Source organism: Chrysemys picta, chromosome 3 (genome assembly GCF_011386835.1).
Source record: "Chrysemys picta bellii isolate R12L10 chromosome 3, ASM1138683v2, whole genome shotgun sequence".
In the NCBI taxonomy this organism is placed as follows: Eukaryota; Metazoa; Chordata; order Testudines; family Emydidae; genus Chrysemys; species Chrysemys picta.
The window spans coordinates 144755608-144778145 of NC_088793.1; the positions used below are offsets into that span (position 1 = coordinate 144755608).

The 22538-nt window shown below is 38.2% G+C and overlaps 1 protein-coding gene across 6 annotated transcripts in view; it reads right to left on the minus strand.

Annotated features, from left to right (window-relative positions):
* Positions 1-22538, minus strand: part of HEATR5B (HEAT repeat containing 5B) — an 87226-nt gene that overhangs the window by 11381 nt on the left and 53307 nt on the right. For all 6 annotated transcript variants that reach the window (XM_005296259.5, XM_005296258.5, XM_065590528.1 and 3 more), the window contains 9 exons: positions 20980-21161; positions 16371-16439; positions 13395-13577; positions 9868-10105; positions 7223-7483; positions 5467-5594; positions 3393-3537; positions 2062-2331; positions 465-689 (listed from right to left, as the gene is read on the minus strand). In XM_005296259.5, coding sequence (XP_005296316.2) covers positions 465-689; positions 2062-2331; positions 3393-3537; positions 5467-5594; positions 7223-7483; positions 9868-10105; positions 13395-13577; positions 16371-16439; positions 20980-21161 — 1701 coding nt within the window. The remainder of the gene's footprint in view (positions 1-464; positions 690-2061; positions 2332-3392; positions 3538-5466; positions 5595-7222; positions 7484-9867; positions 10106-13394; positions 13578-16370; positions 16440-20979; positions 21162-22538) is intronic.

Here is a 22538-nt window from a genome sequence, read left to right on the forward strand (position 1 = left end):
CATGAGAGACCTATGGAAACAGGAGAAGGGTGGGAGGCCTGCTGAAAAAGACACTGAGGAAATGAGTGGAGAGGTAGAAGAGAACTGATTTGTAAAAGCCAAGTAAGGACAAGATTTCAAGAAAGAGAGTATGATCAATATTGCCAAAGACAGCTGAGAGGTCAAGAAGGATGAAGATGAAGTGTGCTGCCCTGAGATGAGGCTGTATTATTCTAAAATCGGCATTGTATTCAGCATTACATACACAGTTCACTATAATGCAGAGAGTTAGGCAGGCTTGTGTTAGCACTTAGATCTTTTCTCGGTTTTACAAGCTATGCTATGTTAATCACAGCTTTTCGTCCCCATAATCCTAACCTGATATGTAGCCTATATTATATTATATACAAACACGTAACATTCACTTCTCCGTAACAGAAGCTTTAGCTTTAAGATGCTCAACTGGTTGAGAGTAAACTGCTTACCTGGTTGGGAGTATTCCAAGACAGATGCCAGTGTGCTGCGGATAAGACTGGTCCATTGCTTATGGGTTTCCTCAGTCTTGGCCATTGGAAGAGTTACAATAGTTTTTATCGCCTGAAGAGTTGCACTGACTGGTGGTGAGACCTGATTATCCACTGATTTTACTGCAGTTTCCTTCAATACTCTTGTAATCAGAAACAGGATTGTAGGTAATATTGTCATACATCCTGAAATAAAAAATAAAGTGCATTCTTGCCTTTAATTCTAACACCAGGTATGGTCCACAACTTCTTTATATTTCCTTAGTGGAAAATCTCTTGCTAGCAATAGATATACCAAAATGTACTATAATTTATTTATGTGGTGGTAAATATAATTCAATAATATTTTAACAATTAAGAAACATCTTATTATAGTCCAAATATATTATATGACAATTTACTTCATTTGGAGTCATTTGTGCTAATGTAGTTAAAAAGCTGTCAGCAATTCAGGGATTTATAACTCAGCCATTAAAAATCTGCTCTAGGTTGACAAGGAATGATTTTTAAAAATTCATTAAAGAGAGAAAGGATGGTCCAGTGGTTAGGGTACTAGTCTGGGACTGGAGAGATGCAGGTTCAATTCTTTCCTCTGCCCAGACTTCCTTTATAAGCTTGGGCAAGTTACCTAGCCTTTTTTATGCCTCAGTTTCCTATCTGTGAAATGGGGATAATAATACTTCCCTACTTCACAAGGGATAAATACAGTAAAGACTGTGAGATGCTCAGAAATTATGGTAATGGGGGGGCCACAAAGCACCAAAAAAAGATAAATAACTGATTCTTCCCCGATTAGGGCTTCTTTTGCATCCAATTGGGAGCTAAAAAGAGCCCATACACGTAGAATTTGTACTTATCCTTCCCCCAGCTCATACTTAAAGCCATGAGTCTGGGCAGATAGCTTTCTGGCTGAGAAAACCTGGCCAAAATTCCTTGTAGCGGCCATCAATATAATTCCTTAACTGGTCTGAAAGGTCACTACTGAATGCTCCTTCTCAAACACTCCTTTACTCAGTCATCCCTGAAAGCAAGAAAAAATGGGACCAAGAATCAAATCATAGGTTCCTGTATGGCAGCAGTGCAAGACTCTGGGCTAGCTTATAGAAATTTTTTATTTTTAACTAAACATTTGCCATCCATTAATCACTAATTTGGACTACAGGCCAAGTATTTTTCAGAAATTATTTTTTCTACAATTGTTATTAACTTTGCACCTCACTAAGGACTCAGCCTCAAGAAGTGCTAAACATCTGCAATGTCAATGTAATTTCTTGCAGATGTGAGAGAGGCCTCTGCTGTATTAGAACGAACAGGGCATACAGTGCAAATTTTGATGTTGCGCGTTTCCTGATGTCCTGTGACCTGACAAGCGGGCACCCTTAAATTGCTCTAGAATCTAAACCTCACCATCAATAAATTAGCTTCACTTAAAGTGGTCTGCAACGGAGGTAACATTTTTAGTTACTACTGTGTCATTTGGTCATTTCAAATGACTGGATTTGTCTTATATTTCTCATAAAACCCATTCATTTATGCATATGAAGTTATAGTAGAGTACCGGCTGGAGAGCACAGAGAAGGCAGGTCAGATAGGATAGTAACTGTGGCAGCCACAAGGCGAGCACTTTCTTCAGAGAGCTGGGGTTTGGCAGAAACATGACTTGGAGAGTCAGACATTTTGGGGCTTAGATGTGGCATGTGCCGTACTAGGATAAACATTAGTAGTTCCATGGCTGCAAAGACGAGAGATTTTCCAGGCACAAGGCCACCACTCTCACCACCTTCTCCTAACACAAGACACGTTTCTTTTTCCTTTATGTCGTCTTCATCTGCAGTGAAAGACAATTGGTTAAATAGTAAAAAACCCAAATAAATATTAGATAAAATACACTGAAAGGTAGATAATACTTTGAGAAGAGCTAGAGGTTCACATTAATGTATAATGTCAGACAGATCACACAGGTTAAGAAAAATACTACTTTTAAAGTTAAAATGTGCTGAAGGAGTTTTAAATTGCCTTAAAGGTTTTGTGATTGTAACAATTGACTTTAAAATTCCATAACAAGCCCAGAAATTGATAACATTTAATAATTACAATGTCTGAAAACAGTTGCTGTGTTTCATACTTCTTAAAAAACTCATGTGGTAAAATTATCATCAAAAGATACCAACTTCTGCATGTTGCCAGGCACAATGTCGTGTGAATTGTTTTTTTTCTTTATCTTAGTTATAAACAAATAAGATTTTTGTAGAAAAAATATTAAAGTGCTATTCCAATCTGAAATGTGACTCTAAAAATAGTATTGTGGGATTCTGTGTACTGTCTTTATGATGTTAGTATCAAATGTGCTCAGTTTATAAGATTTTCTTCTGAGTGGCAGACTTACAAGCTATGTTCTCTCCTTTGCCATTGTCAGTACTAAAGTCTAGTAATTATGCCCTCAATACCCCTATGCAACTCCACTGAAATCAAATGATGCTTTAGTGAACACATGTGCTGTCCCATTGCCTGCATGGGTTTGGAAAGACGTAACTTATTGGGTTTTAATAAACAATTCTATTGATGCAGAAAAAGGAATAAAATGCATTCCACTCTCTCTTAGCTGTGTTGGTTCTTTCTACAGCACTAATGGAAGTAAAAAGCAGTAAGCCCTTGCCCTGCCCCACAATCACCCCAATAAAAGGTGTCAGTGAAGATAACTGAGGGTATAACTATGAATACATTGAACAGATCTGTGGGAGAAGTAGGAGCCATTTTTACCTAGTCAGTTTTCAGAGAAGAACCACACTTTAATAAATCTGAGTTCTTCTCCCAATTAGGAAATTTGTTGCTTTTTTCCTCTGTAAATGCAAACAACAGTTTTAAATTTGTTTGTTTTTAAACTCTTACTTAGAGTGTTCCTTTTTTCTTGCAAGTAATCTTGAGCTGCTCTCACTATCTGCTGGACAACTCCTGTAACTAGCAGCTGGACTGAAGGAGGATCCCAGGTCAGTAAGAGTCGATGCAGCACACTCAGAAGTTCAACACCAAGGAGCTAGAATAAATTAAAGTTTTTTTTTTAATTTAAATTAAAAGTAAATTGTTCACAGACCCCTAATTATCAGCAAAAATGGTTTCTGGTTAATTTACTGTTATTCTTAGCCATAGAATATTTTTTTCTCAGTTTTAAAAAGCACAGTTCCTTTGGTACACACTAATTGTGTTTTTCAGTTCACTTCTGAGAGAATCATTTTTGCATATGCCCCACCCTTTATCCTGTTATATCACTTATTTACTCTAAGGGAGTGTTTTTCACTCACCATAACCTGGGATTTTTTAAAGAACAAAAATGGTTAAATCTAATCACAAGAGCATTCAAACTGTGGTTTAGGAGGTTTACACACTTGAGAAACACAAAGGATTGCTAGTAGGATTGTTCTCTCATTTCTGTTCTAATGGTAAGATTTAAAAGGAGAACAATTTTTAAAAATGGGCAAGTGTGCTGATAAACAAGCCTAATGGTATTAAATGGATGTATTGGTTGAGTTTGGCAATTTACTGTCTTTTAAAAAAAAAAAAAAAAATTTCACCTCAACTGCTTGAAAACTAATGTTAAAGTCTGCTGGGGGATATGGAGATCTGATGCTGAAGGGAAAGCCTCCCACGGCCAAAGTAACCAACCACACACAAAAGGTGACAATGATATAATTTTGCCAGATTTATCCAGTAAGTAGTGTATTTCCCCCACAAAATAATAAATAAATTAAAGCCCTCGTAAACACCATAAAGCTGCTAAAGGATGAAGACCCATGAAAACAAACTGTCTGAATACATCTGGGACATGGTTGTGATACTATGAGAGAAGTGGCATTAGGCCCACTGAGCTTATGTGAACTGAAACATCTTCTGAATGGTTGACCATGGCTTTTATGCCACTTACTCAAGAGCAGGGGAGGGGATAACACATAATTGTTCACCCTCAACTCTGTGAGTAGCAAAAATCGAAGTAATTGTAAATAAAAAACAGAAAGAGTACTTGGTCTGCAGTGTTACTACAGGACTTCCATAGTACTTTCCTTATAAAGCTTTCTGCTCTACAAAAGTGTACAGTCTCTGTCAGAGATAATCATAAGATAGATCATCTGCTGTGATTTATCAGGCATTAAGGAAAAGAAAATGGGGTGATAAGTCGACTGCCATGATCTTCAGATTTACTGAATTGCTATTAAAAATTAAACATGAGCCACCAATTAAAATGGAAAAGCTTTTTGCAGATCCCACTTATTCCTACACCAAATCATCATGGCAAATTGAATAGATCTCCTAACCTCCAAGATATAGCAATATATTTCTGCTATGTTTATAACGTTTTCCTTCTTGGATTTAGAATTCATATCTCTCCCTAGGAGAATCTAGTATGTTAGATATTGAACATAATGAGTGAAGAATATTTCCAGTAGAGCTGCTCACAATTTTTTGACTGCTATTATTTTTCATTGAAATCTGTTCTTCATTCAAAAATGGAACTTTTGAAAAAACATTTCTAAACTGCCTACTTTTGGAAATTTAAGAAAAAAAAATTTAAATGAAAAAAATGTAGCACATTTTGTATTTTGCAAAACGTTGGAGCTTTTCTGTTATTGTTGTTTTCTATTTGCAACTTTAATAGGTCAGTTTTAAAAAAAATCATTGCTGAAAATTTAAGGTAATAACCAATTTTTTTTACATCTACAGAAAAAGAAAAAATTGGATCATTATGATAAACAACAAAAACACTTTGAATTTGCCTATTTCAGTAATGTGTTTTCCCCCTAGTTTTGGGCCAGCTCTAATTTTCAGGGATGCGGAAGTAAACAGAATACAGATTAATCACTGAACATTTACACACACACACACACACACACACACACACACGCATCTAAAAACAGAATAAGCCACTGAGATTCCAACATCAGTAACATATTATTAGGCCTATGTACTGTACCTGATCCTCTGCAATATGAATTCTAGCACAAGGGGAATCCAGTAAAGTATGCAGTGCCTGTAAACAAGACGTGACATGTTCAACAGGCTCCTCAGGCCTGGGGGAACAGAGGAATTGTATACTAACACCTGAAAAGAAACACACAAAATCTCATTTCTATACCAATATGATGAGAGTTGTTTTATAACATATTTAAGTATTTAAATGATGCAGAAATTGGGTTTGTTTGAGGGTTTTTTAAAACACAAAAGTTATACTCATGTTTTATTTTTGCCACTGAGAGATATTCTTTGTGTTAAAAATGTCAAACCAGTCAGTCACTTTTTTCCAGTAAAACCAAGATTGAGACAGTAAATAGTAAATCATGGTCACTAACCTATAGATCTTGAAAGGAAACTAATTTTTGTCATTTGCTTTTGCAAATCTATACATTAAAATCTGCCACTTTTAACTCTTTTTCAGTTTCTTTATACTACAATATTTTAACTGGAAAAAATAAACTGCAATAGAAGAGATTTTATTTTCGAGTATGACCTAGATATACAACACAATTCTTCAACAAACATTTGTATTATTATTACAAATGTTTAAAATTCAAATACTCCAATTACAGTACTTTCACATGCAATCTCTATAAAGAACTGCCACTATTTAAAGAAAGAAAAAACAACATTTATCTTTTAACAAATAATATGTCTCTGAGTTTATTGTACAAAAGTCTCAGAATTAATTATACGACTGTCAGTGCAACACTGTTTTACTAGTTATTTGTATAGCATGGATCAAAAACTACTGAAAGATATACACAGATAAACATAGAGCAGGGGTTCTCAAACTGGGGGTCGGGACCCTCAGGGGGTTGCGAGGTTATTACATGGGGTGTCACAAGCTGCCAGCCTCCACCCCAAACCCCGCTTTGCCTCCAGCATTTAGAATAGTATTAAATATATAAAAAAGTGTTTTTAATTTATAAGGGGGGGGGTCACACTAAGAGGCTTGCTATGTGAAAGGGGTCACGAGTAAAAAAGTTTGAGAGCCACTGACAGAGTGTACTGCATGGGCATATATTCCAAATTCTACAAATCTATACACCTAGACATTTCCATAGCCCCCATCACTATAGTACCTGAATGCCTCAATTACTAACGGATGCTTTCCTTACAATACCCCTGTGAAGTAGGAAGTATAGTACTATCCCCAATTCCACACATGACGAACTGAGGCACAGCATAGACCAAGTGACCTGGCCAATGTCACACAGGTCTTTACTGAATTATGATCTGATCAGGAGGTATAATCAGGAGTGCTGGAACAATTTTTAGGGGGGAGGAGGCTGCTGAGAGCCACTGAATCAAACTGTAAACCCTGTATATGGTGGAAACCACTTCAAGCCAGGGGCTGCAGCATAATCTAGCTCATGATTCTAAAATTATAGAAAGAACACATGTCTAGAGAACATAATTTGTATCATCTGAACTGTAATAAATACACGATATGTAGATATCTAATGACTTATTTTTAAACATAATGTAAAAATCAGATATAAAACTAATCTGGAAGATTTCATTAAAAGGACATGGAGCAGTGTTTTTCACAGCTATAAAAATCATTTTGGAGAGATGGGTTGCCAGGCTGTAAGTGTTGGGATGGACATATGGTCCATTTTAAACTGGCTAGATTTCAAGATGATGGTGTCCTTTTAATGCAACCACACTGTGGTATTAAACTTTGAAATATGATATCATAAAGCTCTTACCTAAAATCAAGTGCATTCTATCTTTGTTTATCTCTGGCAAAGATTTAGTGGTAGGTGGTGTTCCAGGTGCCTGGTTTAACATGATGGACGAGGCACGTTTCTGTGAATTAGGCATTGCTGCAGCTGCTTCTTCTGGTGACTCAGAAGCATTAAATCCTGCACTGTTTAGCCAGAGTGCCACTGCATGTAGGATTGGAGCCCAAGAGTTCCGGTAGTGCAGTCTAGCTGTATCAATTGTCTCTGGAGTGTAAAATGCTCCACCTGTTAAATTAGCATACAAAGTACATGTGTGTGTGAGAGGGCGTATATTGTAAGTATACATTTATAGGGTACATTTACTGATGTAGATATTCAAATTTGATCATTGTTACTGCTACCTGCAGCACAATTCTCCATGTCAACAGGACTAGCAGGCATCTGTATCATTATGGCTGTCCCCATACCACTTCCTGTTCTTTGATATATTTTTTGCTAGTAGATGATAAAGTGAGACTAAATTTCCTCCCTGTCCTAACTTTTTTCTATGCTGCATAGGACTGAGGGAAATCCACAAAGACCCCAGAAACTGACAAAAAGAAAGACAAAGGACCAGGAGGATACAATGCAATCCAAGAAATATCAGCAAAACAAAAGAAATATTAGCCACCCTAGAAACCTTAGCCATAAAAAGCCAAGTACTGGCTCTATATCTGAGTCTCTCTTTTCCTTATTTAAGAAAAAAAAAGGAAAGATTTCTTAATTATGTCCCAATTACAAACAGCTTAAAAACAAACACCTAAACGTTTGAAAAATCTGTTACATTCGTCATATAAACTCTCATTAATTTATAATTAATTTGCAAAGTTATTAAAATCCAACTAAATCTTTTCAATGGAACCTTAACCTGGTTCAGCTGTTTAAAATGTTATAGTACACTGTAGTTCTATGGATATATTACAGCCTTCCATGGATTAGAATACAACATTTTATTGATTTCCTCACCAGTGGCCCCAAGCTTTCTTACATTTGAACCAGTGTTGCATGTATATATCAGTATTTTTCTGAGTTGGACTGTGAGCTTTTCAAAGCAGGGACCTTGTTTCTTCATGTGTTCGGTAAAATACAATATATGCCACTCAGTCTAAAAGACCCTCAATCCTGCAAACCTGCCTATGCTTAACTTTAAGCACAAGTTGACGCATTGACTTCAATTAATTTACTCACATCTGTAAAGTTAAATGCATGCAAGTGTTTGCAGGACTGGGGTATGTCTACTATTATTAAAATAATCAGAATGTGATCATTTATATTATTGTTGATGCATGTATTATAATCTATTATTCAGTTCTCAGACATTGTTTACTAATGTATTCTCATCTATTTTAATTCTCAGTCATTAATATTTTCAGTGTATTTTTATGTTTTTATTATTCTAAAGTACGAATTTAGGCTAAAATTTCAAAACATGTTTGACTACCTTTAGGCAGCTAAATCCATGTCTAGTCATCTAAAATAAAACTGCCTGGTTTTCAGAAATGCTGAGCATTCACAACTCCCACAAGTCTATGAAAGCTACAAATACTCAGTACCTTTGAAAAATCAGAAAACTTTATTTTAGATAACCCTAGACATGGACTTAGGTAATCCTGGAAATGACTAATCGTGTTTCAAAAATGTGTACTTTATATTTGATATAAACTATAATCAGAGAAAAGGATAGTGTAAATTATAAGTTATGGGGAGACTTTGGGAATTAAATATATTTCAAAGACTTGTTTCATTCAATTTAGAGTGAGCAATTTTAGAATGAATTATACTTAGAAAATCTTTGTGTATTTTACTGTTGCTATAGTGCTCTGTGGAAATAAGAATTGCAATGAATGCTAACAAAACTTGATCTGTGTCACTGAAATGCCAGAGAAAACTATGACTAAGTTTGAAATTCAAGTTAAATATGTTGGATTTGTTTCTGAACAGAATGTAGAAACTTCACTTGATTTTCTTTGGGCATGATCCTGCACTCATTCAAGTCAATGTCAAAGTTCCCATTAGCAACAATGGTGAAGTTTCAGAACTTTAGTGAAAATGCAATGTTATGATTGAGATATAGTTTTATGAGTTAGTTAATCACTAATTTTACATTATTTCATCCCATTTATAGAACAGTTATTATAGGTAGTAGATATTTTAACATTTGTTCTACTCCAGTCACTTCAAAGACTGAACACGGCACCTAACACAATCTGACTCTAGAGACAAAGTGATATGAAATATAGCACCAAAAGACATTCTCAATTGCTGTACATTTTTCTAAAGTAACTTTTCTGAAAAAACAGAGGCATAAATGAAATAAAAGATGTTTGGGATGACATACAAAACTCAGTTGTCGTTTCACCACACAGCAGTAATAGGTCATCTCAAATGCACGCTCATGAAACTTTATACCACCACACAAAACATTTACTTCAGCCTTAGGATTTCTGTCTATACATAATGAAAAAGGTATACATCCAAGTGTTAAAGTTATGTTAGAGTTTCTGTAAATGCAAAACTAATTTGGGAAGCAAGTAATTTATAGAAGAAATTCAAAATTCCTCCAACAATTCCTTACCAAGATGTTCATTTTGTCTTTCATAATCATAAAAAAAATGAATTGCTGTGCTTACCATCTGGTGGAAGCTGACTAGCAAATTCAGCTGGTAAAGTCAAAAGAGCATAGTCTTTCAACGCAGCTAGCCAAAGGCGACTCAGAATAGGCAGTTCAGGTTGTACAAGTGTTATCAAACTGTCTGGAGGTAGCTCATCTACAGTACCAAAATCCTCCTCCTCATCATCTGTATTCTTTATTGCTCGCTTTGGTTTGGTCTCTGCTTCCTTTTTAATTTTCATAGCTACAACATATACCTATAAAAACAGATACAAAATTTTTGCTTTAAAATTCTAAAAAGAAAAAGAAAAAAGCCTTCTTTCAATAAAATGACAAATTGCACTTGTAAATGACCTTTATTTTAGCTGTTATGGAATATCATGAAAAGTTTTACATTTTTTGACAATCTGAAAATACTGCAAAAATACTGCAAAATATCATACTGGAAGATTTTATGCTATGCAATAGATGGAAATAAAGATAGGAAAAATGAAAAAGCTATTAGGTTTTATCAGTCTATATTTCCAAGTTAAATCTGAGTTTGTTGCTAACATTCACAGCACAGTAGCCAATCTGGCTACTAACACTTTAACCTGAAGAGTGCCAGTTAGGGCTCTTCTCACAGAAAATGCACCAATTTAAATAAATTAAATCTATTTAGGAATCAGTTTAGTTACATCAGTGCAACTCACTTGTGGGTTTACTCTTAAATCAGTTTAGGAAGGAATAAAATCAGTTTAGTTTCATTCAGGTCACTTTCTGTGTGTAGCTCAGGCCTTGTGAATAAGTGTTCTTTTTTTTTTTGATTGTGTAGTGTTCTTTAAAGGGTCTGTAAATTGGTATCTGTGGTACCCAACATGGAGAGGCTGAGGGAAAATTTTAAAGCACTTACACAAGGACACATTTACGCAAATAAGGAGAAAAATTGGGGGGAAAGATTTGCAATAGGAACAAAAAGCAGTGTTTTTAGAAAAGAAATATAGCAGACATAAATGTCCCCACACAACAGATGCTTTGCTTCAGATGAAAGCTGAAAATAGCTTAACACTACAGAGCTGAAGTGCTAATACTTTCCTTATTTTCTCAAAATAACTTCCAAGGAAATTAAATGCAAGAGAACTACAGTATGTTAATGCAATAGAGAAAACAAAGACCTGCTTGTGCTCAGCTTCTTCAAAACACTATTCACTACTTCTATTCAGTAAAGTAACACTTTATAAAACAATGCACAATGGCATGTATAGCAAAGTTCACACAAAGCAGACTCTTTAATCAGTACTTTTATTTTTGCATTATAAAATGTATAGTGCAAATGGTTTCAGAAAAGCTTTAGAAAGACCTGGACCAATCTGTGTTCCATTTGGCACACCATATTCAGGGTCCTCTGTAATAGCTTTCACATCACACATGCTCATTAAATACACCCACATTTAAAAGGTTATTCACAATACAGTAGTTCCAGCCAACAAAAAGAGCATCATCACCATTAAAAATACAGATAAAAATGTTAAATTAAACCCGAACATTTTTATAACAATATTTCATCATTTAGACTGTCTTGCAGCACAGTATTTAAATTTTAAGAATATTTTCTGTCCAATAATTTCTTATGCTCACTATCTCATCTGACTCCTATATTAATTTTTGGCCTGATTTTCAGAGTTACTAGACTCCCTCTGCTCTTATCAACTTCAGTCATAGCTGTGGGAACTCAGCCCTTCTGAAAATGAAGCCATTTTTCTACAACTTCATTAAACTATTCACACTGCTAGAATGACAGTTCATAATGCTTAGCCAAACATTCAGATAGTTTCTCTTTCAAGTCCCTTTTAATTTAACCCATATGGACATCCTAATTAATTACCATACACAATGTTATTTGTGAAATCCATAATTTTTAGATACTTGTATGTTCCTTGGTATCTTACATTCCCAAATAATGACTTCAGTAGCCCCGTAGTTTATTATTCCCTGTTTGGGGAATTCCTGGCAAATTAGTAGGGCCCTACCAAATTCACGTTCCATTTTGGTCAATTTTATGGTCATCGGATTTTAAAAATCATAAATTTCATGATTTCAGCTATTTAAATCTGAAATTTCCCGCTATTGTGATTGTAAAGGTCCTGACCCAAAAAGGAGTTGTGGGGTGGTCACAAGGTTACTGCAGAGGGGGTTGCAGTACTGCTACCCTTACTTCTGTGCTGCTGCTGGTGGCAGCGCTGCCTTCAAAGTTGGGCAGCTGGAGAGTGGCAGCTGCTGGCCAGGATCCCAGCTCTGAAGGAAGCCCTGCTGCCAGCAGCAGTGCAGAAGTGAGGATGGCGTGGTATTGTATTGTCACCCTTACTTCTGCACTGCTGCCCGCAGAGCTGGGCTCTTAGTCAGCAGCCGCCACTCTCCGCCCGCCCAGCTCTGAAAGCAGCAGCACAGAAGTAAGTGTGGCATGGTCAGGGCCGGTGCTACCATTTAGGACAATTAGGTGGTTGCCTAGGGCGCTAAGATTTGGGGGCGCCAAAAAGCGGCGCCCCCATTTTTTTTTTACAGCGGCCATTGCGCTGGGAGGGAGAGGGAATCTGAGCCGCCGGCAGGCAGCCCGGGGGGTTGCCGCAGGGGGGGGTGCTTCAGGGCGTGGGGGGGAGCTGCCGCACAGCTCCCCGGACTGGGGGGGGGGGGGGGGCCTCAGAGCAGGGGGGGAGCTGCCGCGGGGGGGGGGGGGGGGGCCTCAAGGTGGAGGGGGGGTGGGGAGCTGCCGCAGGGCTGGGGGCGCAAGGTGGAAGTTTAGCCTAGGGCGCGAAATTTCCTTGCACCAGGACTGGGCATGGTATGGTACTGCCTCTCTTACTTCTGGACTGCTGCTGGCGGGGCGCTACCTTCAGAGCTGGGTGCCTGGCCAACAGCTGCCGCTCAGCTCTGAAGACAGAACAGAAGTAAGGGTGGCCATACCACGACCCCCCCTAAAATAACCTTGCAACCCCCCTGCAACTCCCTTTTGGGTCACGACCCCCAGTTTGAGAAATGCCGGTCTCCCCCATGAAATCTGTATAGTATAGGGTAAAAGCACACAAAAGGCCAGATTTCACAGGGGTGAGGGGGGGGACCAGATTTCACAGATTTGATGCTTTTTTCATGGCCTTGAATTTGGTAGGGCCCTACTAATTAGCTATGCTTTGATTTAACCAGCTCATCCTTGAATTTTAACAGGCAAGGGCATGGGAAGGAAATTAACATTTGACAGAGTCTAGAAATTCTGGAGTGTGCACAATGGGTGGGATGGAGGAAAGGTGGAGCTGTGGGGCAGTCGTGGGGAGGAGAGAGAATAGAAGCAATGTGACAAATGTGGACAAGTTAGATAGAGAGAAGATGAAGCACTCCAGAGACAGACATGGAGAACCAAAAGCCTGGAGAGGGTGGGAGGAAGTCAGAGTAGCTGGAAAAGATAGAAGGTTTGGGGCTGGCTGGCCGGCCAGCTGGCTAAAAGGATGAGACGTTGCAGCTATGCTACAGTAACTAATCTGAGGTATAAGGTAAATATTAATGCTGAATGTTTACCTCAGCCCAGGCTTTCAGGACTGCCAGTTTTTCCATAGTCGTGGCACTCTCTCGGTAAAGCTGACTGGAAGACCCCTTTTTTCCCGCTTGCACTTTGTCCAGGGAGGAGACAAGGAGATTGTGAACTCGGCGAAGATCATTCAGGTCACTTACAACCTCACTTCCTATCCATGTGCTACATACCTAAGCAAGAACATTTAAAATCATTCTCAAAGGGTTTTTTGGAAGAAATCATGCACAATGATACCTGCTCAAGCAAGAACAGATTTTTATGCCAGGTTAAAATCTTTCTGTAACATATCCTAATAGCCCCCTTTGACAAACAACAGCCTAGCTAAGTTTTTCCTTTTCATGATACTCTAGACCGGCTTAAGTCAGTAGTTACGAGCATAAGATGATGTTTGCAGAGCTCATGGCATCTGCAATTTATAATGTAGATACCTGTAAAGTATGCCATGCAATATTATGCAGAGATGTTTGTGTTTATTTATGAACCACAGTAACTAGTAGAAACAATAACATTTTTACTCTGTTTTTGAGTATGTCAGCCTAATCACGCAAAATACAATTTTTTTCATTACATTTGTTTTGAATTGTGTACTGGATACTAGCCCTTTTAAAAGTAACCTATAAACAACTTTTTTTTTTAATCTAGCAATTGTAAAATTACATACTAAATGTCCCCAAAAATCACCAGAATAAGAGGGGCTTTAAAGCACACTAACAACTTCTTTCCTGTTTCAAGTTACTTTTTAAAAAGGGTCCATTTATCCATATGTTACCATGTCTGTAAAAGTTTTTTTCCCAAAACCATGTCCTAAAAAAGTCAATAAAACATTTTTTGGAACTATGAGTGGGTTTTTTTTTTTTAATTAAACAGATCCTTAAGATTCAGACATCATGTAGACCACCTGTTCAGCACTATACCCCAGCAATCATCCTCTTAAATACAATCACACCCTCGAAGCTGTAACACCACAGAAAGGAGCCAATTTATAGGGGTTCCGTAAAGTTAAAGATTTCCAGTGGGGATAATGTCTGTGACAGGCCTTATTACAATTATTAGCTTTGTCTAAACTAAGCTGAATAATGCACCTTCCCCCAACTCCTTTCCTGGAGAGAAGAACTGTGAACTGGGGGTATTTTCCAGTATTCCTGCATACTGATAATGTGTCTCCCATGGGAGACACATTATCTCTTTATGACACCCAATGCCACCTTTCCCATTTTTCCCCAATGGGAAAGCAGTTTTCCCTCACCTTTATTACTGAGTCAAAAGGCACCTAAATTCCTCCTCTCCCCAACAACATCTGCACCTCAACAGGTTCCCCAGACAAGTTGTAGGGAACAGATGTCGCTATGCTTCTTCCCAAGTAATGGAATCTTCCACTCCTCTGCAAGGGCCGTGTTACAGTGTAATTTTTGGTTTCAGAGTATCCGCAAAAAGAAGAACAGGAGGACTTGTGGCACCTTAGAGACTAACAAATTTAGAGACTAACAAGTGTAATTTTTATACCTCTATGTCATATAGAGGAGGTGACAGCAGAATATTCACACACATATGAACATGAGAGGTAGGCACAGTAGAATCTTAACCCACTCCATTGTAAGCAGCAGTAGCAGATTCCCCTCACACCTGGAGGGAAGGCAGTGGAAGAATTTTGTGTATCTCCTTCCCTCAATACGGACAGGTTACAACATTTTCCCCTGGACAATGGCAATTCTTTAATCCTAGTGGGGACTGTTGGGCAGGGAAGGGGGAAGAGGTAGATTCATGGGGCTCAAGTTTAAAAGAAATGTGTCTCTCTCATAGCTTTCTGGTGCAACTGGTTAAAAAAAAAAAAATAAATAAAAATAAAAAAAAAAAAAAAACATTCTCCACACAAAAAAATTGTCAATTTATTTTCTGTGTTTCTTTTAAGTTTTCCAGACCAGTTATACTTGCTGGTCAAATTCTAGGGTGGCAATGGGGCTCATTCTACCAACACAAGCTCCCTGGCTTCGACAGGCATAGGGAAGACTTCTATAAAACCTACTTGTAACAAATTCACAAGCCATTAGAGGGAACTGAAACACAAATGCTAACCAAAGGCCATCTTCCTCCTCCCTAGCAAATAGCAACCCCATTGCAGTATTATCAAAAGAAAGCAAAAAACACAGTTCAATGCAGCTCATATAGGCTCATCTCACTTGGATGAAATTAATTTGCAGAGTTTGTGTGAAAACATTTAAAGCTCTTTTTACTGTCCAAACCTTGTCTCCCCTATTTGAGTCCCATTTGATTTGGATGTTTTGGTGCTGGCTTATTAGCAGTCATCTAACCCTGCAAACTAATTTCCTCATCCTAGCACTGAATGCAGAAGAAACTTTCAATAGGGTGAAATGGACATAGGTACACATGGTATCAGAATTAGATTCTGATACCAGAGATCCACAACCTGAGTTTAAGCCCTATATTCAATGGTAAATCACCATTACCTCAAATTATTTGATCAGATTAAAGATACCTATTTCTCAGCAGATCTGTTAGCCTCACAACAACCAAAACAAAACAACACTATATGCAAGTCCCATTTTCAATTATGGTTAGTAGCAGAGAATTGTCGAAGTGCCTACTAGCCCTAGAAATGGACCAGGACCCTTCATTTAAAAACAGAGATCAATTAAGTTACAAACCAGTATTTACATGTAGCTATTTACTACTGGTTGCAGAAAGGCAAAATAAAAAGATTTCTTAATGTAATGCCCCAAAGGATTTCTGCACTACTGAACAACAAAATATATTATCAGGAGCCTCTTTCAATGCTCCTAATAAATAAAGTTACATCATAAGTTTCAAAATTTTCCAGTACTGGGGATATTTACTACTATTTTTCCTTTCTCACTATTTTCTAAAAACAAGAAAAAAAATCACACACACATACTTTTGAAATATGTCAAGTTTTTACTACATAGTCTTAATAGTTTTCTCTGTACCTGGCAGGCTTTTGCTGTTATGTCAGAAGGAGTATCTTGGGAAAAAGCTGGTCTTAGAGCAGCTCCAACCTACATAAAAAGAAAAATAATCAGCTTAAATGAGGCTTACAAACACACACAAAATGTATAGAGCATAACAGAGCACTGGATTTGGCATCAAAACTCCATCAACAGTTATCATTGTTTTTTGTTGCCTATAGAAATTTATAATACTATGCCTTTAAAAATAACAACTTTTGTACTGCACCTTTCACCCGCTCCTCCCTACAAAGAGCATCTCCTTTTTGAACCACATTTATCTTTGTCACATACAAACATTGTGTCCTCTCATATTATTGAGAATCGTTCACATCAGAAATGCTGAATCATGAAATTGCTATTAATTATCATGGAGATATTCCCATAACAGCTACAGCTATCTGCCCTGTTACTATTTTCATTGTCTTTCTATAGATGCACTTAAAAACCATCTACCATTTGAGAGATATTACCATTGCTATTGGTATTCCTCATTTTAACTCTAATTATCTATCAAACCAATAGGATCTTTCAAAAGAGAAAATAATTTAAGTGCAACCATTGTAGATGTCCACGGTTCTTTACACATAGTTTAAACAGGTCCCTGGTAGTGGGGAGCTTACAGCCTATACTTGGTCAACTACTGCTGTTTCTAAGGTTCTGTGGCTACCAACACTACACATAAGGATTGGTGGAACCCGTAGCCTGAGATAGCTGAGCCCAGCAGTTAAGGGCAGAGTAAGCCTGAAGCTGGGAGATACTCTGAATGAAGTCAGTGTTCCAAAAGAAGTGATCCCTTGGTTGGGAAAGTTTGATACTAAAAAGTTTCAAAGGGCGTCACTGAAAGCACCTAACATGCAGTTTGAAACAGTGCTGAGGCACCGGGCTGTGGTAGTATCTCCCCATAATTTGGATACACTTCTGCAGAGCCCTGCATTCCCTCAGAGACATTGCATGGAGTCTCAACTCATGTTTCCTCAAGACAGTTTGAACCTTTTGAGATTTTCATAGCTCGATTTGCACTGAATTGACAGGAATTATGGCGAGGACCAGGGGACTTTCAGGCATTTTTTCTGGGACAGGATTGTTCATGGCAACATCCGTGAGCAAATCTCACAGGCTGAGACAATCAGGAGTCTTTCTCAGGCACAGCATGAATTGTGCAATCTATCAGGGACATTATTCAACTGAATTCTGAACATTTATAGTCACTGAGACACTTCTGTTTTGAGAAGGAAAGGCAGAGAGAACAGAACACACGCACACAAATACAGCAAAAGTCATCTCAGAGTTTGATGTGCCAGAGAACTGCTTTGACTGGTAATGTAGACTTGGAGGTTGAGAGTGAAAACAATGGTCTCAGTGGAATGGGAGAAGGTGGGCATAAAATACAGGATACATCAATATGGAGGCAGAACTTGGGCCAGAGCACAGTAGGTATTCTGAATGCTGGAGAAGGATAAGTGGACTCAAAGCTCTGGATGCACTGACAACTCAGCACTATCCTCAGGAAGAAAGGTCTCAAGGAGTACGAAAACATCCCAATCAGGAATGGAAGAAGGAGACGCAAAGACTTAAAAGAATTAATTACACTTCATTCTGGCAGGAGCTGGTGTACCACAACTGAATTTTGTTTTCTTTTTAAAGGAGCAGAGCAATGAATACCAACAATGGAGCACTTGCAAAAAGTTATGGGGAAAAGGCTAAGTAGTAAAGCATCATGAGATTCTAGATGCTCCAGAGCTGAAGAGCTGGTTGAAATCCCAATGAAACAGAACAATAGAGCAGGGAGGATAACTAAGCAGCTCAGGAGGTGTGTTATTAAATTGACCAACTGGAATCAAACCTTAGAACTCTGAGACAAGTATCGTCAGAGAGTAATTCCTTGTATTTGGGTATCAACAGGTCTCTGGTAATCTTTGTGATTGCAGTTTCACTGAAGTGAAGAAAGCAGAAGGTAGATGGAAATGGATTGAGCAAAAGTGGGGGGAGGAGGGGAGACAAATAAACCAAAACGAACAGCACTATCAGGGAGATTCTAGGTACATGAAATGAGAGGGTAGGTGAAAAGATAGCCGGAGCCAATGGCAGGGCTCTTCAGGATAGGGGAAGCAATGTGGGAAATCAGCAAGAGATCAAAGAGGGGTTGAAGATAGGGGGGCAGGTTGGTGTTGAGAGAGAGAGAGAGAGAGAGAGAGAGAGAGAGAGAGAGAGCGTGCAAGACCAAGGGAGACCCTGAAGCAAGAGGGACTGGGTCTAAGGGACAGGAGTAGGGGTTATAGGCAGACAGAAAGACGGAGAGCTCCAAGTCAAAGACTGGAGTGAAGGAGGACAAAGTTGAAGAGGAGAGTTGATAATTCCCTGACAGATCGTGTCAATCCTGTCTTTCAAAGTTTTTGACAAGAGCCTGAGCAGAATAGAATAGAGAAGGGGTTCTCAAACTGGTGGTCGCAAGGTGGTTACATGGGGTCATGGGCTGATAGCCCCGAGCCCAGCTACGCTTGGGGGACTGTCAGCCTCCAGCCCCTGTTAAATTAAATTAAAAAACCCAGAGTTTAATTTATAGGGACCGGGGTCGCACTCAGAGGCTGTATGAAAGGGGTCACCAATACAAAAAGTTTGAGAACCAATGGACTAGAGGAAGAATGAAGGAGTGAACAGGACAGACGAGAAAGTCAAAAGTGCAGAAGAGCTGCTGAGTGAAGCACGCATGGGACTTATTTAGGGAGCACAAAGCAAAGCCAAATGTACAGTTGTTGAAACCAGCATAGTCATGAGACTTCCACTACAGTTGCTCCAGTCCCTGTTGGAGTTGTTCTGTCAGGTGGGAAGAAGCCAGCAGAGACCCCTGCCTCAACAGTTAGCCTTCTCCTGCAACAGATTTCCCAGGAATTACAGAATTAGGAAGCTGCACTGCCTCTCTACTTCTCTGACCAGATAATCCCTCCCATTCAAAGAGACAATTCTATATAAATTAGAATCGAGTGTCCTGTCACTTCTAATTCCATTCCCATTGGTTCTTCCACAGAAGGGGATGAAATGGACCAGTTAATTAAGTTTAATTATAAATTGGAGATTTTATATTCCATATTTTGTACATATCAGCAAAATATGCGTTCAAGTCAAGATTGGTAGACTCTAAGTAGGGCTCAGTTTTATACCTTATGCCAGGGGTGGCCAACCTGTGGCTCCGGAGCCACACGTGGCTCTTCAGAAGTTAATAAGCGGCTCCTTGTATAGGCACTGACTCCGGAGCTGGAGCAACAGGTGCCAACTTTCCAATGGGCCAGGGGGTGTTCACTGCTCAACCCCTGGCTCTGCCACAGGTCCTGCCCCCACTCCACTCCTTCCCGCCCCCTCCCCATAGCCTGCCATGCCCTCGCTCCTCCTCCTCCCCCCCAGAGTCTCCTGCACACCACGAAATAGCTGACCAGGAGGTGCAGGGAGGGTGGGGGAGGAGCTGATCGGCAATGTACATTGGTAAATTCTGGCTCCTTCTCGGGCTCAGGTTGGCCACACCTGCCTTATGCCATAAGATTGTGAAATCAAACACACAATAACTTCAAAAGTTAAGGTCTCCAAAACAACATGAAATCAGTCATGCAGCAAACGGTATTCTTTTAACAAAATAAAACCATAAAGACAGGAATCAGAATAATTGCATACTTTGCACATACATATCTCCCTTCATCTAAAGATCGTAAACCGCTTTATAGAAACAAAAACCGGGGAAACTGACCAACTGAAATCCTGATCCGGCAAACATTTACATATGTGCTTAAATTTTGCACTAAAGTCAATGAGACAAGATGTGTGTAAATATTTGCAGGATCAGGACCAATAGTGAAATTGACTATATAAGCAAAGTGTTATCAAATGCACAAAGTAAACAAACAGAAAAAACAGAGGAAAAATGTAATCTCTTCCAGTTACAGTAATTTTAGGGGTAACCCACTATTGTCATAACTAACTAATTCCAACCGAAAATGGTTTTTATATTGGCTGTCTCCTTTAAACTCTCACAACACTCCTGTGAAGTAGGGGCTCAATATCATTTTAAGAATGAAGAAATTGAGGCACAGGGTTTGAGGGACTTAATCAACCTCACACAACAAGTCAATGGTATCCAGGAATAATAAGCTCAGATCTCAACTTCCATTCCTGTGCTTTCACAGATTTCTGGCCTACTTTACAGAACAGGGGCACATTCATTAATCCCTGAGAAAAATAGATGTATTCGGTTCAATCTGGAATGGAATCAAAGTGCTCTTTTCAAATTTCTAATTCTGCCAGAGAAATGGCCATTACGGTTGCCAAAATATAAATGTTCACCTAATATTTGGATTTCAAGGATCAGTGGCTATTGATTTTTTGGAACTTTTGCCAGGTACTAAATTATAACAAACAAGGTAGAGGAGATGCAGAAATAATTTTGAAGGGGTAAATAAATTGGTGTCTGCAGTACATTCTCACACACACACACAAAACGTTCCTTCACAAGTCATTTAAAACTACAAACTGTTCTCAAAACTGACACTGGGATATTGACAGAAAAATATACGATTTCCTAAACATATAAAGAAGGACTCACATTAGCCTGATACTGCTCCAGTATCACATGACCGGGAAACTCTGGCTCAGGAACTGATGCAAATTTCTTGATAATATCTTCAAGTGCCTGGAGACCAGCCATCCGCAGCTGGTTGCTGTGATCAGTTGCAGCCATGAATGCCATACGGATGAGGTCGGAGAGATGGAGCACTAAAAGATCATCTGAAAATAAAAATAATAAAGCCATTAACTAAGTTAAAGATATCCAACTGATGTCCATATACAGACACTTGTAACTGGTCACAAATTTCTAACAGGAAGAGTATGTTATAATATGTAAATTTTGCCCAATCTTGAAAAAAAAATTAGTTGCATATTTTGAAAAAAATTATTTCATTGAATATACTTTTCTTTTGATTATTAATATAAATGATCACTTCAGATTTCTGAAATGCCTGTTGTGAAAAACTAAGTGTTATGAATTTGAATCAAAGTAAAAGGAAAGGTCATGAGAAAAAATTGCTCTGAATGCTAAAATACTTCATGTCTGCTTTGAGAACATTTTGCAAAAACAGATTTAATGACTTGTTCCTCATGTCCACAGAAAACCTTGAATGCAATTGCTGTTACAATCCTATGCCTACAGTGACCCCTGCTGATAAAGGAACATCTGATCAATTCTAAAACTCAGGTACTGTAGCCAGTCACTGAGTATTGCAGGTGGTAATAATATTTATTTGTCCCAAAGAAGTGGGGGCAAAACCCCATTTGCACCCAAACAGTTGGCTCCAGACCCTGGGTAAAAGAAAAATGTGTGACGACGGCAAGGGGTAGAGGAAAATAATCCAGAAATCAGTAACATTTCTGTGGGGACTTTTCTTCATTTGTTTTTCTTAACATCCTAATCTTAGTTTTTAATGCCAGATATTGTAAGTAATTATTTTTAAAAAATGAATTTCCTTAATTTATTAAAATGTGATATTGAAAAGGAGTAATAAAAATCAACAGAAAAGAAGTAAACCCTACAGATATTATTTTCAAGTCTCTAGATTTTAAAAGAGTTTGTATCTGGTTATGCGAGAATATCTGTGAAGAATATAATGTGAGGAAACAGCACACTATTTCTGAAAAATTGCTTACTTTCTCATTTTTAGCATATAATTATAAAATAAATCAATTGGAATATAAATATTGTACTTACATTTCAGAGCATAGTATATAGAGCAGTATAAACAAGTCATTGTCTGTATGCAATTTTAGTTTGTACTGACTTTGCTAGTGTATTTTATATAGCCTGTTGTAAAACTAGGCAAATATTTAGATGAGTTGATGTACTCCCTGGAAGATTTCTGCGTTCGTGTGCCCGTGGTTGAAAACCACTGTGTTAGAGTGTAAGGAGACTTATTATTGAGGTGTGGGGTCTGTCAGGGAAACTAGTCAATGTGATATGTGGTGATGAAGACATGTTAAAGGAGGATACCTTAACTGGACATTTCTTTGCTTTTAATAGTTTGCATGCATACCTTTAATAGTTTGAATGCTCCCCTTACTCAAGCTTACCTGTTCTTTAACAAAGTTTTCTCTTTGTGGGTATCTAAT